The following is a 24,801-nucleotide window of genomic DNA, read 5'->3' on the forward strand; positions in this document are numbered from 1 at the left end:
ACCAGACCAACACAACAGTCATCATTAACTCATAGACATTGACATCACAGGTGCCATTTCAACAGTGAAGATGAGGGCATACATGACTGACTATATCCATAGTGCACAGCAGGCCACATATACGTCAGTTCATAAACTCCTGGCTCTCCACTGCTCTAAATGGTACTGACCATGCAGTCCTCTGCTCAGGTTGGCGTGGGTGGGACGACATGGTCTGGGGCACGTGGATGTGGTGGCCATGGCCGTAGTTGGGGTGCATTCTGTGGGGGTGTGGAGGGGGGCGCTCATGTGCTCGTCTGGAGAAAGGAGGAGAAAGCGAGAGCGAGGTTTATCAGAAACACTAGAGGGAAAATACTATAATATTGTCCCTGTAATCAGACAATTGGATGCTACAGTTGTGTTGCTGCCAGGACAGGGGACAGAGGCTACACTCACGTGGGGTGCTGCATCATCCTGCGTCTCTGGACCTCCATCCTCTGCAGCATCTCGTGCTGGTGCAGCCTCTGCACAGAGGTCCCCAGGGCGGGCATGTGGTGCTGCAGGGCCTGGTGCTCCGCGGGCAGGTGTTGGGGGGCACTGGAACCTGGGAGGTGGTGGGGCAGAGGGGCAGGAGGGGGCGGGGGCACGGCGTGGCCAGGGGGGAGGGAAGGCAGGGGCGTGTGGAAGGGATGGACGGTGTGGGGGTTGACGTAGTCAACCTGTGGAGTGGGCTGAGGAGGGGGAGGAGGGTTACCATGGGAATGGGGGCAGGTGTTAGAGGGCTGGTGGTGCAGGGAGCGTGCCAGGGGGGCGTCTGGGTATCAGAGAGACAGCGAGAGAGTGTGGTGGGAGAGAGTTGAGAAGTAGTTAGTAACGCCTTACCAGATCCCCTTTAAGTCCCCTTCCTAATGAGGACACCTGATCATCATCAGTTATGACTCTCCTCACTGAAACATGCTGCCTGGCTGGCTGTTCCCTGTGCTGAGCAGGTCTCCCAACTGAGACCCCAGACAGACCCAGCCTCTGTCTGTCTGTCTGTCTCCCTACTGCAGAGAGAAGGGGTCCGGAGCATTGCTGACTGTCTGACGTGACTGAGTGTAGGCACTAGACCGGTGCGCCAAACAGCTCCAATTATCCCTCTAAATATGGCCCCACCAGGGAGCCCCGCCACACTCATTCTCATTCCACACAGAGCTATTCTGAGGAGAATCAGCAATTAACAGGGCCTGTTTGGTAGCACACCCGCAGCACTTAGCACATTAAACATCAGGTGTTTCTCTTAATTACTATTAGCACTGGGTTTCAAGACTGCCGTTGTCGGCATAATCATTCAAGCATTGGTGGTAAGTTACTGTATATAGCCTAAAGGATCACGTGTTTAGTTGAGTGGTATGCAGGTTCTGCATGGGAATAATACACTATAGTTACTACTGCAGCATTTCATTTTCCTATCAAATCAACACTTAAACAAAAGAAACCACACAAAAATCTAACCACAAAATAACTTCATCTACCAAAATAAAAGGCCATCTCCCTTTTGGTGCAGAGGTATCTCTACTCACAGGAGGGGTGCATGAAGTGCCTGCAGGTGGATAGCTGTGGCTGTGGCTGAGGCTGGGCCACCATGGCTGAGCTGAAGGAGTCCACCACTGCGCTTGACTGGCTGGGCCCTGGCCCCGTTGCATTCTGGGAGTTGTAGGCTGCGGGCCGCGACGTGGAGCCTGGGCAGCACGGGTCAAAGGCTGAGGTACCATGGAAACTACCGGCCCCGCTGCTCCGCAAGCCACTGTTGCTCAGGTCCACCGGCAGAGTCTGCTTAGGAGGGGAGAGACAGAGATAGGAGGGTTAGAGAGGAGAGGAGGGGAATGAAAAGGAAAGAATAAGGGAGAGATGTATGGAGAGAGTAGAACCAGACTATGATGTTATGGTGCTACTGTCTGACTTTGATCTCTGTAGTGACAGAATATATAAATAACCAGTAAAACACTCAACTAAAACCACAGGGCTTCATGGTCCAGCCAGCACAAAGCACAAGATAAAAGTACAAGACAATGGGCTACACAGTTTAGACTGCAGTAAACCGGCGGAGAAAATTCAATCTAAGTGATGGAGTTTCAAATCATAGCAGCAGCCCTCCCTCGTTGAATTATAAAAATAAATTATAATATTTAGACTGATGAATAAAACAGGACTTATTCACCTTATTCAGGCAGTATGTCTCCTTTCTCTGAGCTGTAGCTGAGGGCAGTATCTACATGTAGGCCAATCATCAAAGGGCACAGCATTTTGCCTAAACCATGCAACATGTTAACTACTTCCTCATTTTCATGGTAGAGACCTGATGGCCCAGTTTTGAATACTTGCCCCAGCCCTGCATGAATTACGTAGGAATCAGAGCATCCAGACAAAGAGACGGAGGTCTAGGGAGCCCCTAACCTGACCTGCAGACACAGCACTCTCAACCTCAACCCAACTACACTCATTACACTTTAACCACACAATGCTCCACTTTGATGGTAAATAATACAATTCAGCAGCTCCCAACAATTAGCAGAATTTGAATTATTCAGTGGTGAATCTGACTTCAAGGGAGGCTGCCAGCTAGATCCTTTGTAACGTTTTTGTTAAGATACCAGTTATTTGTCTGTATCAGTTCCTATTCTGTTTTTTCCTTCTTAATCCTTCTTAATCACCTTGAATCTGAGTCATTGGCTGGTGCAGATATTGATGGAGCCTTTTGTTAAGATACACAAAGATTTAGTCAAAGACACATTTGAATGCGATGGTGCCATCTGCCATGGAGAACATGGCTTGCATAGTTAACTAAAACTATAAATTATTTCTAATTTATCACCAGCTATTGTGGGAGGAAAAGGTAGCCTTATGTCTCCCCAGACTCTATTCAGTTAGCCTACTTTTATAGATTTTGGGTAAAAAAAGAAAATGATCAAATACTTTCAAAGATTAAAAAAAATCTCATTTCTAATATGGACTAGATTTATAAAATGTTACTGTTATAAGAAATGCATAAACTCTCTCTACCGGTCTGGTCGATATATTAAAGTTGTGGAAACTAAAACAGGAAGCAGAAGTAACAGCCAAACCTCCATCAATGCTGCAATGTAAAAAAACACAGGCCTACCTGGTCGTGGTACTGGGTGGAGCTGCTGCTGCTGACCCCTCCCCCTCTGCATGGTGCAGGCAGGGCGGTGGGCCTCTCCAGGGGGCAGCTGGGCTCAGGAAAGGGCAGAGTGGGTGGAGGTGGGTGCTGAGGCGCGTGGTGATGGTGGTGGTGGAAGTGGTGGGCGTGGTTGTGCTGCTGGGAGCCCGGCTGCTGGGAGGGCTGGGTCTGCAGGCAGCTGGAATGGCTCATGGTCATGTGACCAGGAGAGGGCCCTCCGCAGGGGGAGTGCTGCGGGCAGCAGGAGGGTAACCTGGGCATGGCCGTGACCCCACTCTCTCCTGCCACACCGGACGAGCCTCTTCTGCTCTCATCTGATAGAGAGAGATGGAAAACACCTTCAATCATTATTCATAGATGACCCACAGGGAAGATTACTAAACTTATAAAGGCACACAAGGTTGACATCATGGCTTCCTGGAGAGTCTATGGTCTGTCTTACCCTCTGTGCCTGCGGTACCCCTTGGCCCCTGTGCCAGCGTGCTGTCTGGGGCTGGGCCTTGACCGGGGCAGCTGGTGGAGGGGCCCGGGGCATCGTGGGGCTCTGAGGTAGAGGCATGATGAGTGGAGGATGAAGAGGAGGAGCTGACAGTCTGAGGGTGAAGGCTGTCAGAGGTGGATGGCACGACAGAGAGATCTGAGGTAGGGAAAAGAGACCGGTAAACAGAGTAAATAGGTGGGAATTCATTACGTAGCACACATATCCATCTGTGTGTGTGTAGCAGGGTTTCCGGATATTTGACAGGCAGCATTTTAATTTACCGGACATTTGAGAAATGTACTGGACCCATATGCATTGGTTGTGTAACCTGATTAGGGCGTTCACCCACGGTGCTCAGAATGACATAACTCACATTTCGATTATGGTAATTCATATTAACAGAACATGCAAGTCGAGGATGCAATGATGTGCAGTCCATCTTACCAAATTCTGATGTGCACTTTAAAGATGTTCGAATAACTGTCCACATTTACTTTTCCTCAGCCAACAAGACGAGTATCGAACAGCAAAATCACTATCCTATGTCAATTTACTACAGTATAGTAGAAACGTTTAGGCTACCTATTCTATTGGTCAGCTTGTAGAGAAAGAAATAGCCTATTCCAAACTGACTCTGGGACAGGTGTGGGACGATAAATCCCAAAATCATCCAACCAGTAGGCCGAGGCTACATAAAAAAAGCAATGAGTCTGATGCAACAGATCAGAACGTTTAGCTTAAAACGTTGATAAACTATTATTTCTTCACATTATATGCGCACCAATGTGCACAAGGAAGTAGACTATGTATGAATGTTAGTTCCATAACGCAGTTAGCAGGAAAACACTTGTCAGAACGGCACCGCACACCTGATTGCGGAAATGTAGAAAGAGGGGAGATCTAACATGCAACAACCTGCATGGGTTGCTAATATGAATAGGATTGTGCCTTCGACTACTGGACAATGAAAGAAAGGTGATATAAAATAATTGCCTCCACAGATATGGTCTGATTTTGGCTAGGCTACTTTGAAGCAAGGTAAGACTTGCCTGATAATATGTAGATTAACATTCAGGTTTCAAACAATTAACTATGTTTTAAAAATGCATACTGCCTCCAGCTCCTTGCAAAGTGGTGTGTGACGCGCGGATGTAGCCTACCTTCCACTGACTATGCATTTGCTGTTTGAGATGCTGTAGCAGCAGCAGCTCTCGCGCTGTCTGACAGATTTTCAGCTCAAAGGCTCTGTATCTGTATGCTGTAGGCATGTGATAAATAAGATATGCCTACATAACAAATATACACGGAGTGAACAAAACATGCTCTTTCCATGACAGACTGGCCAGGTGAATCCAGGTGAAAGCTATGATGGCACTTGTTAAATCCACTTCAAATCAGTGTAGATGGGGAGGAGACAGGTTTAAGAAGGATTTTTAAGCCTTGAGACAATTGAGACATGGATTGTGTATGTTTGCCATTCAGAGGGTGAATGGGCAAGACAAAATATTTAAGTGCCATTGAACAGGATATGGTAGTAGGTGCTAGGCGCACTGGTTTGAGTGTGTCAAGAACTGCAACGCTGCTGGGTTTTTCACACTCAACAGTTTCCTGTGTGTATCAAGAATGGTCCACCACCCAAATGACATCCAGCCAACTTGAAACAACTGTGGGAAGCATTGGAGTCAACATGGGCCAGCATCCCTGTGGAACGCTTTCGACACCTTGTAGAGTCCATGCCCCGACGAATTGAGGCTGTTCTGAGGGCAAAAGGGGGTGCAACTGAATATTAAGAAGGTGTTCCTAATGTTTTGTACACTCAGTGTAGGCCTTCTATACACACAGCAATTTTATTTATCTGCTTTTCTATTTATTTATTTTAAAATCAGCCAAAAGCTAATGGAAACCCTGGTGTGTAGACTGACTGCAGTGGCTTGGCAGCCAGGGAGAAGAAGAGCTCATTAGCATTCCAGAGTGTGCACTCCATCTGCTTTTAATACTCACAAATTAATTTTTCCTCCTCCTCAAAAGAAATGTAAATGCACTCATATCTCACATTGCTCTGCTATTCTGTTATCATTCACACGGCGCGAGACCATAAAGAGAATGCACCAAATTGGACTTTTAAGTCACATTAATGCTTTGGTCTGGTTTACTAATGCCTCAGGTTAGAGGGCAAACTGTTCCGGCAAAACATAGCCATTAGCCAGAGATATGTAGGATGTTGGAATTTTAAAGCCATTACAAAAACAGTCAGTCAACACCTGATACATAATAATAATAATAATAATAATACATTGAATTTATAATGCGCTTTTCATTGAAAAACTATCTCATAGAAATAAATCAAAAATAATAACAATAATAATAATAATAATAATAATAAGCCATTTAGCAGACGCTTTTATCCAAAGCGACTTACAGTCATGCGTGCATACATATTTTTTGTGTATGGGTGGTCCCGGGGATCGAACCCACTACCTTGGCGTTACAAGCGCCGTGCTCTACCAGCTGAGCTACAGTGGGGGAAAAAAGTATTTAGTCAGCCACCAATTGTGCAAGTTCTCCGACTTAAAAAGATGAGAGAGGCCTGTAATTTTCATCATAGGTACACGTCAACTATGACAGACAAATTGAGATTTTTTTTCTCCAGAAAATCACATTGTAGGATTTTTTATGAATTTATTTGCAAATTATGGTGGAAAATAAGTATTTGGTCACCTACAAACAAGCAAGTTTTCTGGCTCTCACAGACCTGTAACTTCTTCTTTAAGAGGCTCCTCTGTCCTCCACTCGTTACCTGTATTAATGGCACCTGTTTGAACTTGTTATCAGTATAAAAGACACCTGTCCACAACCTCAAACAGTCACACTCCAAACTCCACTATGACCAAGACCAAAGAGCTGTCAAAGGACACCAGAAACAAAAATGTAGACCTGCACCAGGCTGGGAAGACTGAATCTGCAATAGGTAAGCAGCTTGGTTTGAAGAAATCAACTGCGGGAGCAATTATTAGGAAATGGAAGACATACAAGACCACTGATAATCTCCCTCGATCTGGGGCTCCACGCAAGATCTCACCCCGTGGGGTCAAAATGATCACAAGAACGGTGAGCAAATATCCCAGAACCACACGGGGGGACCTAGTGAATGACCTGCAGAGAGCTGGGACCAAAGTAACAAAGCCTACCATCAGTAACACACTACGCCGCCAGGGACTCAAATCCTGCAGTGCCAGACGTGTCCCCCTGCTTAAGCCAGTACATGTCCAGGCCCGTCTGAAGTTTGCTAGAGTGCATTTGGATGATCCAGAAGAGGATTGGGAGAATGTCATATGGTCAGATGAAACCAAAATATAACTTTTTGGTAAAAACTCAACTCGTCGTTTTTGGAGGACAAAGAATGTTGAGTTGCATCCAAAGAACACCATACCTACTGTGAAGCATGGGGTGGAAACATCATGCTTTGGGGCTGTTTTTCTGTAAAGGGACCAGGACGACTGATCCGTGTAAAGGAAAGAATGAATGGGGCCATGTATCGTGAGATTTTGAGTGAAAACCTCCTTCCATCAGCAAGGGCATTGAAGATGAAACGTGGCTGGGTCTTTCAGCATGACAATGATCCCAAACACACCGCCCGGGCAACGAAGGAGTGGCTTCGTAAGAAGCATTTCAAGGTCCTGGAGTGGCCTAGCCAGTCTCCAGATCTCAACCCCATAGAAAATCTTTGGAGGGAGTTGAAAGTCCGTGTTGCCCAGCGACAGCCCCAAAACATCACTGCTCTAGAGGAGATCTGCATGGAGGAATGGGCCAAAATACCAGCAACAGTGTGTGAAAACCTTGTGAAGACTTACAGAAAACGTTTGACCTGTGTCATTGCCAACAAAGGGTATATAACAAAGTATTGAGAAACTTTTGTTATTGACCAAATACTTATTTTCCACCATAATTTGCAAATAAATTCATAAAAAATACTACAATGTGATTTTCTTGAATTGTTTTTCTCATTTTGTCTGTCATAGTTGACGTGTACCTATGATGAAAATTACAGGCCTCTCTCATCTTTTTAAGTGGGAGAACTTGCACAATTGGTGGCTGACTAAATACTTTTTTCCCCCACTGTACAGAGGACCACAAACACAAAACAAACACAACTAGACAGGGCAACTGAAACAAAGAACCCAGTTGACACTACAAGGAAAATGGGGAACACAGCTATATCTAACAGAGGACCTTCCTAAAGTGGAGGGTTTTTAGGTCATTTTTAAAAGGTGTATATAGGTGAAGCTCAATAAATTAGAATATTGTGGAAAAGTTAAGTAATTTAAATAATTCAATTGACAAAGTGAAACACATATATATCATGGATTAATTACACAAAAAGTGAAATAGTTTAAGCCTGTATTTGTTTTAATCTTGATGATTACGGCTTACAGCTCATGAACACCCCAAATTCAGTATCTCCGAAAATTGGAATATGACATAAGACCAGTGAAAAAAGGAAATGTAATACAGACATGTCAGCCTTCTGAAAAGTATGTTCTTGTACATGCAGGCAGTACTTGGTTGGGGCTCCTTTTGCATGAATCACTGCATCTATGTGGCGTGGCATGGAGTCGATCAGCCTGTGGCACTGCTGTGGTGTTATGGAAGCCCAGGTTGCTTCGATAGCGGCCTTCAGCTCGTCTGCATTGTTGGATCTCGTGTCTCTCATCTTCCTCTTGACAACACCCCATAAATTCTCTATGGGGTTCAGATCAGGCGAGTTTGCTGGCCAATCAAGCACAGTAATCCCATGGTCATTGAACCAGGTATTGGTACCTTTGGCAGTGTGGGCAGGTGCCAAGTCCTGCTGGAAAATTAGATCAGCATCTCCATAAAGCTTGTCAGCAGAAGGAAGCATGAAGTGCTCTAACATTTCCTGGTAGACAGCTGAGTTGACTTTGGACTTGATGAAACACAGTGGACCAACACCAGAAGATGACATGGCTCCCCAAATCATCACTGACTGTAGAAACTTCACACTGGACTTCAAGCAACTTGGATTCTGTGCCTCTCCACTCTTCCTCCAGACTCTGGGACCTTGATTGGCAAATGAATTGCAAAATGTACTTTCATCTGAAAAGAGGACTTTGGACCACTGAGCGACAGACCAGTTCTTTTTCTCCTTAGCCCAGGTAAGACGCTTCTGCCGTTGCCTCTGGTTCAGGAGTGGCTTGACACGAGGAATGCGACAGTTGTAGCCCATTTCCTGGATACGTCTGTGCGTGGTGGCTCTTGATGCACTGACTCCTGCCTCAGTCCACTCCTTGTGAAGCTCCCCCACATTTTTGAATGGCCTTTGCTTGACAATCCTCTCAAGGCTCCGGTTATCCCTGTTGCTTGTGCACCTTTTCCTACCACACTTCTTCCTTCCACTCGACTTTCCATGAATACGCTTGGATACAGCACTCTGAACAGCCAGCTTCTTTAGCAATGATCTTTTGAGCCTTTCCCTCCTTGTGGAGGGTGTTGATGACTGTCTTCTGCACAACTGTCAAGTCAGCAGTCTTCCCCATGATTGTGAAGCCTACTGAACTGGACTGAGAGACCATTTAAAGGCTCAGGAAACCTTTGCAGGTGTTTTGAGTTAGTTAGCTGATTAGAGTGTGACACCTTGAGTCTTCAATATTGAACTTTTTCACAATATTCAAATTTTCTGAGATACTGAATTTTGGGTTTTCATGAGCTGTAAGCCATAATCATCAAGATTAAAACAAATACAGCTTTGAACTATTTCACTTTTTGTGTAATTAATCCACGATATATATGAGTTTCACTTTGTCAATTTAATTATTGAAAATATTTAACCTTTCCACAATATTCTAATTTATTGAACAGCACCTATATGCAATGGCTTGGGGCTGTCATGAATGAATGAACTGCACTGGAGTAGGCCTATACGTCTGGTGAGAATAATGTACGTATTTGAATTGGGGATGATTAAATATACAGCTCTTCAATGGACTTTGTAATTCAATGTAGGCTATACTCATCAGGAGTCGGCTGTAGTTCCCCTGAATCCAGAGTGAAACCCTTAACCCACATAAGCTTTAATACTGCCAGGTGTATTTCATTCATTGTGCCTAATGCCTATACAGTTACAATGAAGAGCATGCTTATGGCTACTGCTCCAGGTGGCTGGCATTACTGGGACATTTTATCAAGTTACAAACATGATAGGATTTACAGTATGAAACGACATTGGGTTGATGTGTTAAACCAACCAATGAAAGAGAAGTCGCTCTCAGGGGCACGGTCGCTATTAATATTCCTCCATTTGATGAAAAGATAGATTCATCATTATTAAACGGTGCTCGCTTACGGGAACATTTCAAATTGAATTGTGATGACCGGACAATTCTTATTCAAGTTAGCGACACCCACTCGCTCCCAAGTTTGGATAGATGTGTGGAAGAAGCTAGATAATCCTATTAAACAATAGCGTGTAAATGAGAGTATTTAAATTTGACATGTCATATTTCCCAACCCCCTACGCAGTGTTGAGCCAGATCATGTAAGAAAGCATTAAACTCATCTAAATCCTAGTATTGGATGGCCACATTCATATGCTGTGCGACAGGCCGGCTATCGTATGCAGCATCTATGAAAAAGCTGTTCCCAATGTAATTGATTTTTACACATATAATCACCAGATCTATTTTCTTTCTGCCTCAAGAGTAAACTTGCTTCTCTGTATCTGTGTGTGTGTGTGTGTGTGTGTGTGTGAGAGAGTGTGAGAGACACACACACACACAGTATATGCAACCCTTGTATATGTTGTTCATAGGAAAATGACTTTGTCCTTCTTAAGAGGACAAATGCCTCAAAGGACTACTGTAAACTCGCCTTTGTGTTGAAAGACGAATGAGCCTAGCTTTGAAAGAAAAGACAGTGGAAAAACAGAGGCCTGAGTCTAAGTCTAGGAGCTCTATGTGGCTGTTATATCATATAGTCCATCTCAGAGTGGTATTGGGGGTCGTTGCGTCCTCATGCTCACCATCCTCGTCCACTGTGAGGTCCACCACCTCCCCGGCGCTCTGGCGCAGAGGCTGGATGACGGTAGAGAGGCGGTGGCGGCCGCGTGACTCCTGGGGCCGGTTCTGGGAGCAGCTGGGGCCCCAGTACATCCTGCCATGGCCTCCCACCGAGCGAGGCCTGTGGACACAAACACAGCCAGTTAGAGATGGAGGAGAGGAGAGAAGAGGGGGGCAAACAACCAGATTAAACAAGGCTTTAGTTTTCAGACTGACTGGGATCAAGCTGATAATGCCAGGTTATATGGGCCCTGGGCTTGGGCTATGATATTGTAACAATTCTATGATATTGATGACCACACAGTGGATGAGATCCAGTCCATAGGACTTCATGGAGAAGAGTGAAAATCCAGACAATTCAGCCCGTTTTTCCTCCCGAAGCAAATCTCTTGTATAAATAAATATATGAAGAACGGATCATTTTATATGATGTCATTTATCATGTAGTAAAAGGAAAGTTGAAGCGTTGTCATTTGGAGGTGGGGGATGGGCCACACTGCTCTTTCTGTGTGTTGAGCACAATCAGGCTCACTTTGGGAGCTGCTGGAACGCTCGGTGGAATGTAAATAAGAGCCAGCTGACATGAGAGCTGGAGCTGCAGCTAATTCAAAAAGACATAGGTTACACACAGCCGTGTGCATGAGAGAGACACACACACAGCTGTGCACACCTTTGAGAACCACACAGAAATATCACGTTTGTTTTAAACACGTGGCTTCATCCACCACACCCACTAACAAACTGCAAAACAACCTTGTGGAAAACACAATTCAACATCCAACACATCTACCTCATTTAACCTCATCTACCACGCACATTTGCTCAAGTCACAACCATTGTGAATAATTGACTGTGCTCTCTCTTTCTCTCTCCCTTTTGCAGTCTCCCCCCCCCCCCCCCCCCCCATCTCACTGCCTCACTCTTTCCTCCTCCCTCTCTCTCTCGGAGTGATGTGGGAGTCCAGAGAGTATCAGTGTGTCGTAAAGCAGGATGAGGGGGGGAGGAGCCTAGGGGATCGAGTGCCTGCCGTAAAGCAGCCCGTCATGGAGAGATGAGGCTGGGGAACAGCAGTGTTTTTCCCAGAGAGAGAACAGTAAACCAGGCTAAGGGAAGGGGAGTGCCAAGAGAAGAGAGACCCCTGCTCCTCTCAACACAGGGCTGCTGCTGGACCCCCTTAACCACAGGTTGCATCATTAAAACCGCCAAACAATACGATTACAGACAAGCATGGTGGGCTGCTGATATTCCAGTGAGACCAGTGTTTGTGTGCACACAACAATAGCAAGGCCATACACACACAAGGCCATGTAGGCCTAAGAAGTCCTTATAATAAGCAGGCATGGGAGAGAGTGCTGTGAGAGTGTCCACTCACACCATTCAGCAGAGGAAATGCCATTCTCACTGCTGTGGGCTGCATCGGTGCTGTGCTGTGGGGGGATTCCCATTAGCTCATACTGCAGCCCATTCCATTTCCTGTCAGACGGACAAGCTTCACAACAAAGGAAAAGGAACGGAAGGCAACAAAAACCTATTAGTGCAATTTCTGACGGCATGTCCCATGGGGCAGTTCACACTCGCACACACACCATGTGGAGCAGTGAGGGTGGTACACACAGATAACCAGTAGAGATGTGGCTTGATTGCAGTGTAATTGGCACCTGCTCCTCCTCTCTCCCACCTCTGGGCCCAGGGAACAGGCCAGCCCACCTCCTCCTCTCTCCCACCTCTGGGCCCAGGGAACAGGCCAGCCCACCTCCTCCTGTCTCCCTCCTCGGGGCCTAGGGAGCAGGCCAGCCCACCAGGGACAAGCACCTAATTACCCACAACGTAGACCTGGGATTATTTTGTAAATACCTGTTTACCACCGTGGCCTCTGAGGGGTGGAGGCGAGGGGAAAACAGAACACAGTAAACATGAACACAGTGGGAACTGGGGGCTTGGCAGGACCAGGTTTTTGACATCTCCACGCACTCTCTGCCAAATGCCTGGGGGCTTAAAGAACGCTCGACAGTGCGCTAATGTTGGGCTAACTGCAGGGACGGGATCTATGGACTGTGTACAAAGGCTATGGTAGTGGGGGGAGGGGGAGGGGCAACACAATTAAGGGACTAAATGGACTGTGTGGAAACCATAAACAATAGGAAACATCTGGCACTACATCGCAGCAAGACGGAAGAGTGAGCTGCATGTTCTGCACCAAAATCCAAAGCCTTCGCTGATACTGAATATGGCACACATGCATACAGACACATACACACACCCTCTATCCCACCCATTGGCCTCTGCACTGTAAACAAAGAATCTTTCAGCGGAAAACCGTCATTGCTCATCCTGCTGCCCTTTGACCCCCACACCTAGTGCTCCTCGCTAGCCCTCCCCCTTCAGAAACGGCCCTTCTCTGCATTCTCCTGCAAGCCAGAGCATCTCTGGGAGGTGCAGGCAGAGATGGGGAGATAAAAACACACACACACAACCTCCCCTATCTACACTCTGCTCATTCACTTCCCGGAAATACCTAGGGAGAATATGGTCAACCTAGCATGAAGAGAGAGGGAGAGAATGAAGATAGAGGAGGGAGAGAGCGAGAGAAGTGGCGAGAGAGAGCCATGGGAGGGAGGGAGATAAATGGAGAGAGAAAGAGAGAAATAGAGAGCGGAGGGAGGGAGATTAAGGGAGAGCGAGAGGGTGAGGGAGGAAGAGTGATAGAGCAAGTGAGGAAGCACCAGAGAGGGAGGATGGAGATTGAGAGAGAGGGATGGGGTGCCAGGGAAGACCAAGATATTGAGGGAGAGAGAGAGCAATGCTTACGTAAACCCATCTGTATCACACTCCAAATATTTAGAAGTTCTCAGAAAGAGACAGCCTTTTTTCATTTCTTGAAGGCCCTTACTGATCTCTTCCCCCCTGAATATTTCTGAAAAGGCCAGGCACGTTTTGCCTTATCAACTCCTGGATAACGACGTTTAAAATAAGTCACTCTGCACAACCTGAATTAATCTACAGAGGAGCACTGTCAGGGAACAATCAATCACGGGCAAGCTAATCGCGTGTCTGTGGGACAGAGGGAACATGGGGAGAGAGAGAATGAAGAGAGAGAGGAGAGAGAGAATGGGAGAAATTAACAGGGCCACTCCAGTCAGTCAAGCCAAGTGGGTGAAATTCTCCATTGGGGTTCCAGACCTGCAGAATGGGCTCACTGAGATGGTGGGCCCAGAAAGAGTGGTCAGATGAGCTGGCCTCTGGAAGGGGGGGGGGGGGGTACTTGGCTTCACTGCTAAAAACAACCGGAGGCATGTGGTCTGCTCCCCAGTGCTGCTCTTCTCTGGGTATGCTATGCACTATGCAGAGCTATGGAGAGACCCTGCATGGCCCCCTGTTATTCCACTCCACAGCAGCCTTAACTAGTCTCTAAACCTGTTCTTTAACTGCTCATTCAGAAGGCCTCACACTTCCTCAACACTACTAACCAACAGTATGTTATTACTCTTCTTGTTCCTGCTCTGGTCCCCCCCCACCCCGCTTTCACCCACTCCCTGCATTCCATTCACAGCACACAGCAAACAGAGCACAGTCCAAACACACAGAACACAAAGTCCACACACACACGCACATACACAGAGAGCTGGGAGCCTTGAGATGAGTCACATCGACAGTCAGAGCCTGAGAGAGGGAGCACCACCACTGACCTTAGGTTTCACACAGAGGGCCCCATTCTGGGAACCAGACACTACTCAACACTTCATTGCACTGCCCTACATACAGAACAAATATCCTACATCTAAAAACCTACGCTTGAAAACAACATGATCACTTTCCTTGCAGACACAATGTATTATATTATATTTTAGTGTTGTCTGTAGAGTGAGGAGGGGGCTCCTCATCCTGAAAATAATGGGGAGTGATGCCACATGACTGGTCATACCAGAGAGACTGAGAGGCTTCTAGAACCTTCTCTGGCCCCAACGGGCCTGTTTACACAGAACACTCCATGACATGGCTGTGCTGTGTATCTCCTCTCTAGCCAGCAGAGAGGAGGCCATATTTGGATGATTGTCTTCCTGAAAGCATAATGACGGGGCTTAACAAAACATAACATAAGCTTATGGCTAACAATGCTAGTATGCTATGCCATGGATTACATTAGTTAGGAGCATAATTACACAAGGTGGATTAGCTAGCAAGTTAACACACTATACAGCGACAGGAACCAACCAATCCCCTAACATGCAAGTGAATGACAGCCTCATTAAGTTAGCATTAATGTAGTTAGCTGAGTATTTACTGAAGCAAATTAGTGTCTCAGTCAAGGACACAGCAGCTTGGAGGCTCACCTGGGATTACTAGCAGCCTCTCTCTCTCTCCTCTCCTCTCCTCTCCTCTCCTCTCCAGTCAGCCATCCATTCCCCTCATCAATAGGCCTTACTACCACCCTGAACATCTGAATACCATTCAGATTCAATGGAAAACACATTCAAATGCACTGGGCTCAGTGGACTGGCCACTCCTGATCTTTAGGCCTATGGTATGCTTTGTGGACATCTAGAGATTTGTGACAGGCACAGCGTTGAGATAATTTGCCTATTCAGTAAACATGCACGATGTTGCTTGTTCAAGTATTTTTAAGTGTCAGAACAGTATTTTGACCAGCAATGGGCTAAAAAGGATAAAGAAAATCACCTATGCAGGTTTATTTGTTTACTTTACTCCCCTGATATCTAGCTATCACATACAACATAAACGCTACAGTAACTGAAACTGACCCTTTGATTGGAATTCTGCTCATTTGTCTCACGAGAGACAACGCATATCACAAACAGAGAGCAATTCATTTGGGTTGACAGAGTGACTTTGCTGGCAGGAGTGAAATTCACAGGCCTTGCTATTTCTGGCAGCAGAGGGTGGGATAATGGAATCAAGCTGGTGGAAATGACTCTCAGCGCTATGCACCAAGGCACCTCAATAACAATTAAAGAGAGGAGAGGGGTTCAAGGAGAAAAAAGACACGGGGAACGACAATAAACAGAAACAACTCAGAGAGGAACGCCACTATAACAGTGAAACAGAACAGATATACCGTAGCATAGCGCACTCATACTTGCACTGCTGTAAAAGTCCCAATGCATGAGATCAACTCACCTCAGGTCATGGCAGAGAGCATTTTCAGAAGACATCTCACAGGAGTCAGATAGAGAAATCATGTAGGCCAAGGTCTATGTAGAAAGACTACACTCTGGGATTTGACTAGAGGCCTCTGACGGTACCCACTTCACAAAGCCTGCCAAAAGCCCTGGTAACCTGTAACCAGCTGGCATTTATTTCCCATGTTTTAGTAATCATATTGGTTCAGGAGAGCGTGCCGCGAGGAGAGGAGAAAAGCAAATCCACCTGGATCTGATGTCCTGGTTCTCTAGATCAGACTGTACCAGAGAGACCCTTGAACTGGACCTGGAGTTCCCTGACAGGGGGATCAGAGGTAACTGGGCCTGGATCAGAGTGAACTGAGGGTTAGATGAGAATGCCCTGGGGGGTGAGAGGGTCTCTCGTTAGATTTGGATGGGGAGAGAGCTTGTGTATTACTGTCTGGAAGCCTTGCCCTTGAAAAAGACACCGATAGCAACAGCTTGGAGAGCTGTGGAATGCCAGCGCAATGATGCAGCCTGCCAGCTTCACGGCCAATCCCAGATGTGCAATATCTCCCCTGCCATAGTTATACAAGCAGCTTCTCCATAGGGGCCAAACAACACTGAGAGCCTACACGGCATTTCTGAGGTACCCTGGAAAACACTACCCCAGCCCTATTCAGCAGTCTCAGTAAATGTTATGACACTTGATGAGAAGCCAGTGCTCAGCAAGCCTCTACTAGACCCACCACAGTTGACTGTGATTATATCGACAGAGCCACGGTGATAAAGTACTGTCAATACTGCAGGGCCAGGCTGTCTCAGGACACCAATGAAGGCTGCTGCCATTTTGACTGCTTTCACAGCTTAAAAGCGGGGAAATATTGAGATGGATGTTTTTTCTCCCGAGAAAGAGGATTTCACAGCCAAATTACTTTACCATCTCACTTCATTCGATTTTCCACTGTGGTTCATTATCTCTGTACAGCGTTGATCTCCTCAGAGAGGAGACAGGGGAAGGTGCTCACCTGAAGCCATCTCCTACGTTGACTATCTCCACCTCGCTGTCGGTGGAGGTGACGTTGATCTCCTCGCTGGCTGGGACAGGGGGTGCAGGGGTCGCCTCGATCACCACCACGTCCTCATCCAGAGAACCTGGAACACAACACACAGTCAAATCACATTTTATTAAATCACATGCGCCGGATACAACTGGTGTAGACTTTATAGTGAAATGCTTGCTTAAGAACCTTTCCCAACGAGGCAGAGTAAAATAGAAAAATAAATAGTAACTAACACGAGGAATAAAATTAAAATACACAAGAATGGATCTATATACAGGGAGTACCAGTACCAGATCAATGTGCTGGGGTACGAGGTACTTGAGGTAGATACACTATATATACACAAAAGTATGTGGACACCCCTTCAAATTAGTGGATTCGGGTATTTCAGCCACACCCGTTGCTGACAGGTGTATAAAATCGAGCACACAGCCATGCAATCTCCATAGACAAACACTGGCAGTAGAATAGCCTTACTGAAGAGCTCAGTGACTTTCAACGTGGCACCGTCATAGGATGCCACCTTTCCAACAAGTCAGTTCGTCAAATTTCTGCCCTGCTAGAGCTGCCCCGGTCAACTGTGAGCGCTGTTATTATGAAGTGGAAACGTCTAGGAGCAACAACGACTCAGCCGCGAAGTGGTAGGCCACACAAACTCACAGAACGGGACTGCCGAGAGTTTAAGCGCGTAGCGCGTAAAAATCGCCTGTCCTCAGTTGAGACACTCACTACAGAGTTCCAAACTGCCTCTGGAAGCAACGTAAACACAAAAACTGTTCTTCGGGAGCTTCATGAAATGGGTTTCCATGGCACAGCAGCCGCACACAAGCCTAAGATCACCATGCGCAATGCCAAGCGTCGGCTAGAGTGGTGTAAAGCTCACTGCCACTGGACTCTGGAGTGATGAATTACGCTTCACTATCTGGATGCCAGGAGAACGCTACCTGCCCGAATGCATAATGCCAACTGTAAAGTTTGGTGGAGGAGGAATAATGGTCTGGGGTTTTTCACAGTTTGGGCTAGGCCCCTTAGTTCCAGTAAAGGGAAATCTTAACGCTACAGCATACAATGACATTCTAGACGATTCTGTGCTTTCAAATTCGTGGCAACAGTTTGGGGAAGGCCCATTCCTGTTTCAGCATGACAATGCCCCGTGCACAAAGCGAGGTCCATACAGAAATGGTTTGTCGAGATCGGTTTAGAAGAACTTGACTGGCCTGCACAAAGCCCTGACCTCAACCTTATCAAACACCTTTGGGATGAATTGGAACGCCGACTGCGAGCCAGGCCTAATCGCCCAACATCAGTAACCACCCTCACTATTGCTCATGGCTGAATGGAAGCAAGTCTCCGCAGCAATCTAGTGGAAAGCCTTCAAAGAAGAGTGGAGGCTGTTATAGCAGCAAAGGGGGGACCAACATATTAATGGCCATGATTTTGGAATGAGATGTTCGACGAGCAGGTGTCCACAGCCCACATACTTTTGGTCATGTAGTGTATCTACATGAAGGCAGGGTAAAGTGACTAGGCATCCAGATAGATAATAATAAGAGTATACTGCGGAGAGAGATCCGTCAATTTGACCTGTAACTTCTGATGTAGACATTTTTGAACTGATAATGATCAAATAACATTCTTTGCTACCTGAGAACCTTGGACTGTATTCATATAAAGTGGCCGGAAATTCACTTCACTTAAATACAATTTTAGCCGTTTTAGTATGCAGTTAATTCCAGAGAGGTTAGACATGTCTGTAGCTGTATATAGCAGGCTCTGTTGCTAAGATGGCTGGTTGACAACGCATCAGCTCATGTGTTCCACAACAACATAAACAACCTCCACCAGCATCCTCTGGTGTTTCTTCCTCACCAGGGGAGAAACACACCCAAAGCTAAATAGGAAGGAGTATCAGTATCAGTATAAATGAATAGTGATTGTGGCGTCTGTGTGCAGGCTAACAGTCTGTGTACTGGGCCTGTGTGAAATGTAGGTCAGTAAATGCTGCTCCGCTATCCACTGTTTGCAGGATTGGGGATTTGCAGTGCAATCTCTGCATCTGCACTTTGATTGGTCCCCCTTCCAGTATCTCTCGTTCCAGTTCTCATTCCAGCCATGCCTGACCTGTCCTCACTGTCAGGAAGAGGCCCGGGTGTGTTCAATACACTTAACATTTCATCACGTTGCAACCAGGAAGGCAAGAGGCTTGTTGTTTGTCACACCACCCCAAACAGCTAGTTCTAAATGTGACCCTTATACTCACTGTCTGTTTAATCTACAGCCATATCTTTACAGATTAAAAATAATTCATTCTAGTCCACTGTGTATTATTTACATTAGGTTCAACTGTGCCATGTATTGCCTCATTGATGCTGTGTTGTTTGTGTGTCTCTGTGCAGTGAGCAGTGCTTTGTTGCTCTAGTGAACATCAGTACTCCCCTGAGTGAGTTCTATTGCAGTGGTCCAGTGGGTGCAGCAACCCTCTCCTAGCCTAGCTACCCCTCTCCCTCATGAAACATACAGCTCTACACAAACACTTCCTGGTTCAGGGAATGTAAATAAGAAGACTATATGACCTCACATCTAAACTGAACAATGGCCGATGTGACTATTGACATGGACAAATAAGAGAAATGTCCTGGCTGCTTGCTTTGAATAGAGATTGATTTCAGTGTGTAGTGTTTGTATTCTCCATTTTGCAGTTGAGAGAAGGCAGATTGTGACCTCAGGGGTGTATGCAGTTTAGCGTAACACAAAGTATGATCAGTTGCCGATAGAAATGTCATGTATAGAACTGTCATGATTTTTGTACCCTACTGCAGGGCATATGTCTATATTGTGACATGAATACAGGAATTACAGTACTAAAACACTCCTGTCATGACCGGGAGACCCATGGGGCGGCGCACAATTGGCCCAGCGTTGTCCAGGGTAGGGGAGGGAATGGCCGGCAGGGATGTAGCTCAGTTGGTAGAGCATGGCGTTTGCAACGCCAGGGTTGTGGGTTCGATAAAATAATGTATGCGCTAACTGTAAGTCGCTCTGGATAAGAGCGTCTGCTAAATGACTAAAATGTAAAATGTAAATGTAATGTCCATGTATTTGAAGTCTGATGACTATAGGCAGCTCTGTGATTGGGCCTTTATATGTCCATTACATTCATCCCCTCCTCTAGCCAATAGAGAGCCATCTCTACCGACTGCCTCCTTCCTCTCCTCTGCTATAAACATTGGCATAGTTTCTCCTCTGAGAGCCCTTGTTGTTTCCAAGCAGGCTACAGTGGGGCTTAGAGCTCAGTGCTTGTCAGTCCTCTCCACCCACCTACTTCCCATAGCAAAGACTCTCCCCATGACCCCGTCGATCCTTCCCCAGGGCCACTTAGTGGAAACACTATTACAGCTTAGGTACATGAAGACATTCAACTGAGAGAGGGGAAAGAGGGGAAAGTAGGAATGGAAAATTAAGAGTTTCTTGAAAAAGTACATTCTTTGTCAAGTGTTGTAGCGGTGCAGCTCAGGAAACAGCAGGTGGTTGTCAGAGGCGTGCTGTGCTCCTCTCCTCTGCTGTACTGTGGTGTGATATGGGAAGACAAGCTGGGTGCATAAACCCAGACACCTGCAGCTCAGACACAGGTTTCTGGGCTGCCTGGGTTGGAGCTCCGGGTAGCAGAGCGGGGACGTGGACATTGCCCTTTTGGTGCGAGGTCGGTTATCCCCCATCAGCAATACCTACCCACCTTGCATGCAAAGTCTATTTTCCACAGGTATTCACAGGTCAGGGTGACTCAGAGGTGTGATCGAGAGGAGCCAGTGAGTGACCTTGGTAGAACAAAGCGAATGTGCTACATAATAATGAGTGAGATATGTGGGAGGGAAGGTGCTATTGCTACTCAACAGGAAATTCAAATGTGCATACATAGTCTGAAACTTGAAATGTGCGTGTGCAGCGCCGGACCATTCTATAGCGAGCGACGCACAGCCCTCATTTGTAAGTCTCAAAGTGAAACACATACATTAGAGCTCCATCAAAGCATGTATGTTCATGGTAACTGCTGAAGAGCTGGCCTCAGAGGTTCATAAAGAGGTATATGAATATGAGAGGAAAAAACTGAAATGTCTCTTGAACATAGCCCTCTTTGTTTCAGGCATTTTCAGCCTAAAAGGCTTGGCCATGGCCCAGGGGTCATATTCCAGCAAACCCTTGGGCTTAACTTGTCTGTGTGTATTCCACTGCACAAGAGCTATGAAGCAGATGCTAAGCTACAAGACTGTTTCGCTAGCACAGACTGGAATATGTTCCGGGATTCTTCCGATGGCATAGAGGAGTACACCACGTCGTCCCCACAGTGACTGTACGTACATACCCCAAACAGAAGCCATGGATTACAGGCAACATCCGCACTGAGCTAAAGGGTAGAGCTGCCGCTTTCAAGGAGCGGGACTCTAACCTGGACGCTTATAAGAAATCCCGCTATGCCCTCCGACGAACCATCAAACAGGCAAAGCGTCAATACAGGACTAAGATCGAATCGTACTACACCGGCTCCGACGCTCGTCGGATGTGGCAGGGCTTGCAAACTATTACAGACTACAAAGGGAAACACAGCCGCGAGCTGCCCAGTGACACGAGCCTACCAGAGATAAATTACTTCTATGCTCGCTTCGAGGCAAGTAACACTGAAAAATGCATGAGAGCATCTGCTGTTCCGGACGACTGTATGATCACGCTCTCCGTAGCGGATGTGAGTAAGACCTTTAAACAGGTCAACATTCACAAGGCCGCAGGGCCAGACGGATTACCAGGACGTGTACTCAGAGCATGCTCTGACCAACCCTAGACCCACTCCAATTTGCATACCGCCCCAACAGATCCATAGATGATGCAATCTCTATTGCGCTCCACACTGCCCTTTCACACCTGGACAAAAGGAACACCTATGTGAGAATGCTATTCATTGACTACAGCTCAGCGTTCAACACCATAGTGCCCTCAAAGCTCATCACCAAGCTAAGGACCCTGGGACTAAACACCTCCCTCTGTAACTGGATGCTGGACTTCCTGACGGGCCGCCCCCAGGTGGTAAGGGTAGGTAACAACACATCCGCCACGCTGATCCTCAACACTGGGGCCCCTCAGGGGTGCGTGCTCAGTCCCCTCCTGTACTCCCTGTTCACTCATGACTGCATGGCCAGGCACGACTCCAACACCATCATTAAGTTTGTTGATGATACAACAGTGGTAGGCCTGATCACCGACAACGACGAGGTCAGAGAACTGGCCGTGTGATGCCAGGACAACAACCTCTCCCTCAACGTGATCAAGACAAAGGAGATGATTGTGGACTACAGGAAAAACAAGAGGACCGAGCACGCCCCCATTCTCATCGACAGGGCTGTAGTGGAGCAGGTTGAGAGCTTCAAGTGCCTTGGTGTCCACATCACCAACAAACTAACATGGTCGAAGCACACCAAGATAGTCGTGAAGAGGGCACAACAAAACCTATTCCCCCTAAGGAGACTGAAAAGATTTGGCATCAAAAGGTTCTACAGCTGCACCATCGAGAGCATCCTGACTGATTGCATCACTGCCTGGTATGGCAACTGCTCGGCCTCCAACCACAAGGCACTACAGAGGGTAGTGCGTACGGCTCAGTACATCACTGGGGCCAAGCTTCCTGCCATCCAGGACCTCTATACCAGGCGGTGTCAGAGGAAGGCCCTAAAAATTGTCAAAGACTCCAGCCACCCTAGTCATTGAATGTTCTCTCTGCTACCGCACGGCAAGTGGTACCGGTGCGCCAAGTCTAGGTCCAAGAGGCTTCTAAACAGCTTCTACCCCCAAGCCATAAGACTCCTGAACATCTAATCCAGTACCCAGACTATTTTCATAGAGGGGGGGGGGGGTATTCTTTCTTAAAACTGCATTGTTGGTTAAGGGCTTGTAAATAAGCATTTCACTGTAAGGTCTACACCTGTTGTATTCGGCGCATGTGATACATAAAAATTGGATTTGATTTTTGATTTGAAAATAATGGAAAATGCTGGACTTTTCACTAACCCTGGCGCCTACAAAGCTGCACAGAGCTCAAACACTGTGGATAGAATCTAAAAATAAAAAAAACTGATTATTCAATCTTCACAGATACACCCACAGATATACCCACACCCATCCTAGTCCTGTGATATTGTGCTTTGTTCATAAAATAGCCTAACTCTGACTGAGCTAATTCAATCAATCAATATTTAGGCAGCTTTTCTCATTGCTGTTGTGCACACAGAGCAGGGAAGGACTGGCACAACCCAAACTAGGCTCAGGGATTAAAATGTCTCTTCCACGATCAGAGGAGGAATGTATCTTTTGATCATTTTCTCTGAACAACGTAACATTTTACTGTAGTCATGTGTTTTAGAGTGTAACGAACATTCGGTTGATGTTCACTGCCAAATCAAGTGTTTTTCCAAATAATGGAGGAGAGGGGGACAGCAAACAAAACACAGTTCTGGCTAGAGAGAGAGACAGCGAAAGTGCTGCTGGCCTGGTGAAAGAAACCAAATTAAAAACGAAATCCCAATTCTTAGTGTCTTCAAATAGCCCTGGTAGGACATCTTTCAGCAAGATGGAACAAAAACATTTTAATGGTTGCTTGGCCCCCAGGCTACACATCTCACTTCCAGAGAATAATAACAGAGAATAATAACACAAAGGCCAAATACACTGCTCAAAAAAATTAAGGGAACACTAAAATAACACATCCTAGATCTGAATGAATGAAATAATCTTATTAAATACTTTTTTCTTTACATAGTTGAATGTGCTGACAACAAAAATCACACAAAAATTATCAATGGAAATCAAATTTATCAACCCATGGAGGTCTGGATTTGGAGTCACCCTCAAAATTAAAGTGGAAAACCACACTACAGGCTGATCCAACTTTGATGTAATGTCCTTAAAACAAGTCAAAATGAGGCTCAGTAGTGTGTGTGGCCTCCACGTGCCTGTATGACCTCCCTACAACGCCTGGGCATGCTCCTGATGAGGTGGCGGATGGTCTCCTGAGGGATCTCCTCCCAGACCTGGACTAAAGCATCCGCCAACTCCTGGACAGTCTGTGGTGCAACGTGGCGTTGGTGGATGGAGCGAGACATGATGTCCCAGATGTGCTCAATTGGATTCAGGTCTGGGGAACGGGCGGGCCAGTCCATAGCATCAATGCCTTCCTCTTGCAGGAACTGCTGACACACTCCAGCCACATGAGGTCTAGCATTGTCTTGCATTAGGAGGAACCCAGGGCCAACCGCACCAGCATATGGTCTCACAAGGGGTCTGAGGATCTCATCTCGGTACCTAATGGCAGTCAGGCTACCTCTGGCGAGCACATGGAGGGCTGTGCGGCCCCCCAAAGAAATGCCACCACACACCATGACTGACCCACCGCCAAACCGGTCATGCTGGAGGATGTTGCAGGCAGCAGAATGTTCTCCACGGCATCTCCAGACTCTGTCACGTGCTCAGTGTGAACCTGTTTTCATCTGTGAAGAGCACAGGGCGCCAGTGGCGAATTTGCCAATCTTGGTGTTCTCTGGCAAATGCCAAACGTCCTGCACAGTGTTGGGCTGTAAGCACAACCCCCACCTGTGGACGTCGGGCCCTCATACCACCCTCATGGAGTCTGTTTCTGACCGTTTGAGCAGACACATGCACATTTGTGGCCTGCTGGAGGTCATTTTGCAGGGCTCTGGCAGTGCTCCTCCTGCTCCTCCTTGCACAAAGGCGGAGGTAGCATTCGTGCTGCTGGGTTGTTGCCCTCCTACGGCCTCCTCCACGTCTCCTGATGTACTGGCCTGTCTCCTGGTAGCGCCTCCATGCTCTGGACACTACGCTAACAGACACAGCAAACCTTCTT

The 24,801-nt window shown here is 46.8% G+C and overlaps 1 protein-coding gene across 4 annotated transcripts in view; it reads right to left on the bottom strand.

The window, feature by feature from the left end:
* Nucleotides 1-24,801, bottom strand: part of LOC311128612 (E3 ubiquitin-protein ligase arkadia-C-like) — a 45,962-nt gene that overhangs the window by 3,942 nt on the left and 17,219 nt on the right. For 2 of the 4 annotated variants that reach the window (XM_084160789.1, XM_084160791.1), the window contains exons 3-9: nt 16,863-16,989; nt 10,678-10,835; nt 3,603-3,797; nt 3,122-3,474; nt 1,542-1,791; nt 436-793; nt 171-296 (exon numbers count right to left, since the gene is read on the bottom strand). In XM_084160789.1, coding sequence (XP_084016915.1) covers nt 171-296; nt 436-793; nt 1,542-1,791; nt 3,122-3,474; nt 3,603-3,797; nt 10,678-10,835; nt 16,863-16,989 — 1,567 coding nt within the window. Of the gene's footprint in view, nt 1-170; nt 297-435; nt 794-1,541; nt 1,795-3,121; nt 3,475-3,602; nt 3,798-10,677; nt 10,836-16,862; nt 16,990-24,801 lie in introns of all 4 variants that reach the window. The other 2 variants (XM_084160790.1, XM_084160788.1) reach the window with 1 other exon arrangement.

The sequence above is a fragment of the Coregonus lavaretus genome, assembly GCF_964263955.1.
Source record: "Coregonus lavaretus genome assembly, chromosome: 4".
NCBI lineage: Eukaryota > Metazoa > Chordata > Actinopteri > Salmoniformes > Salmonidae > Coregonus > Coregonus lavaretus.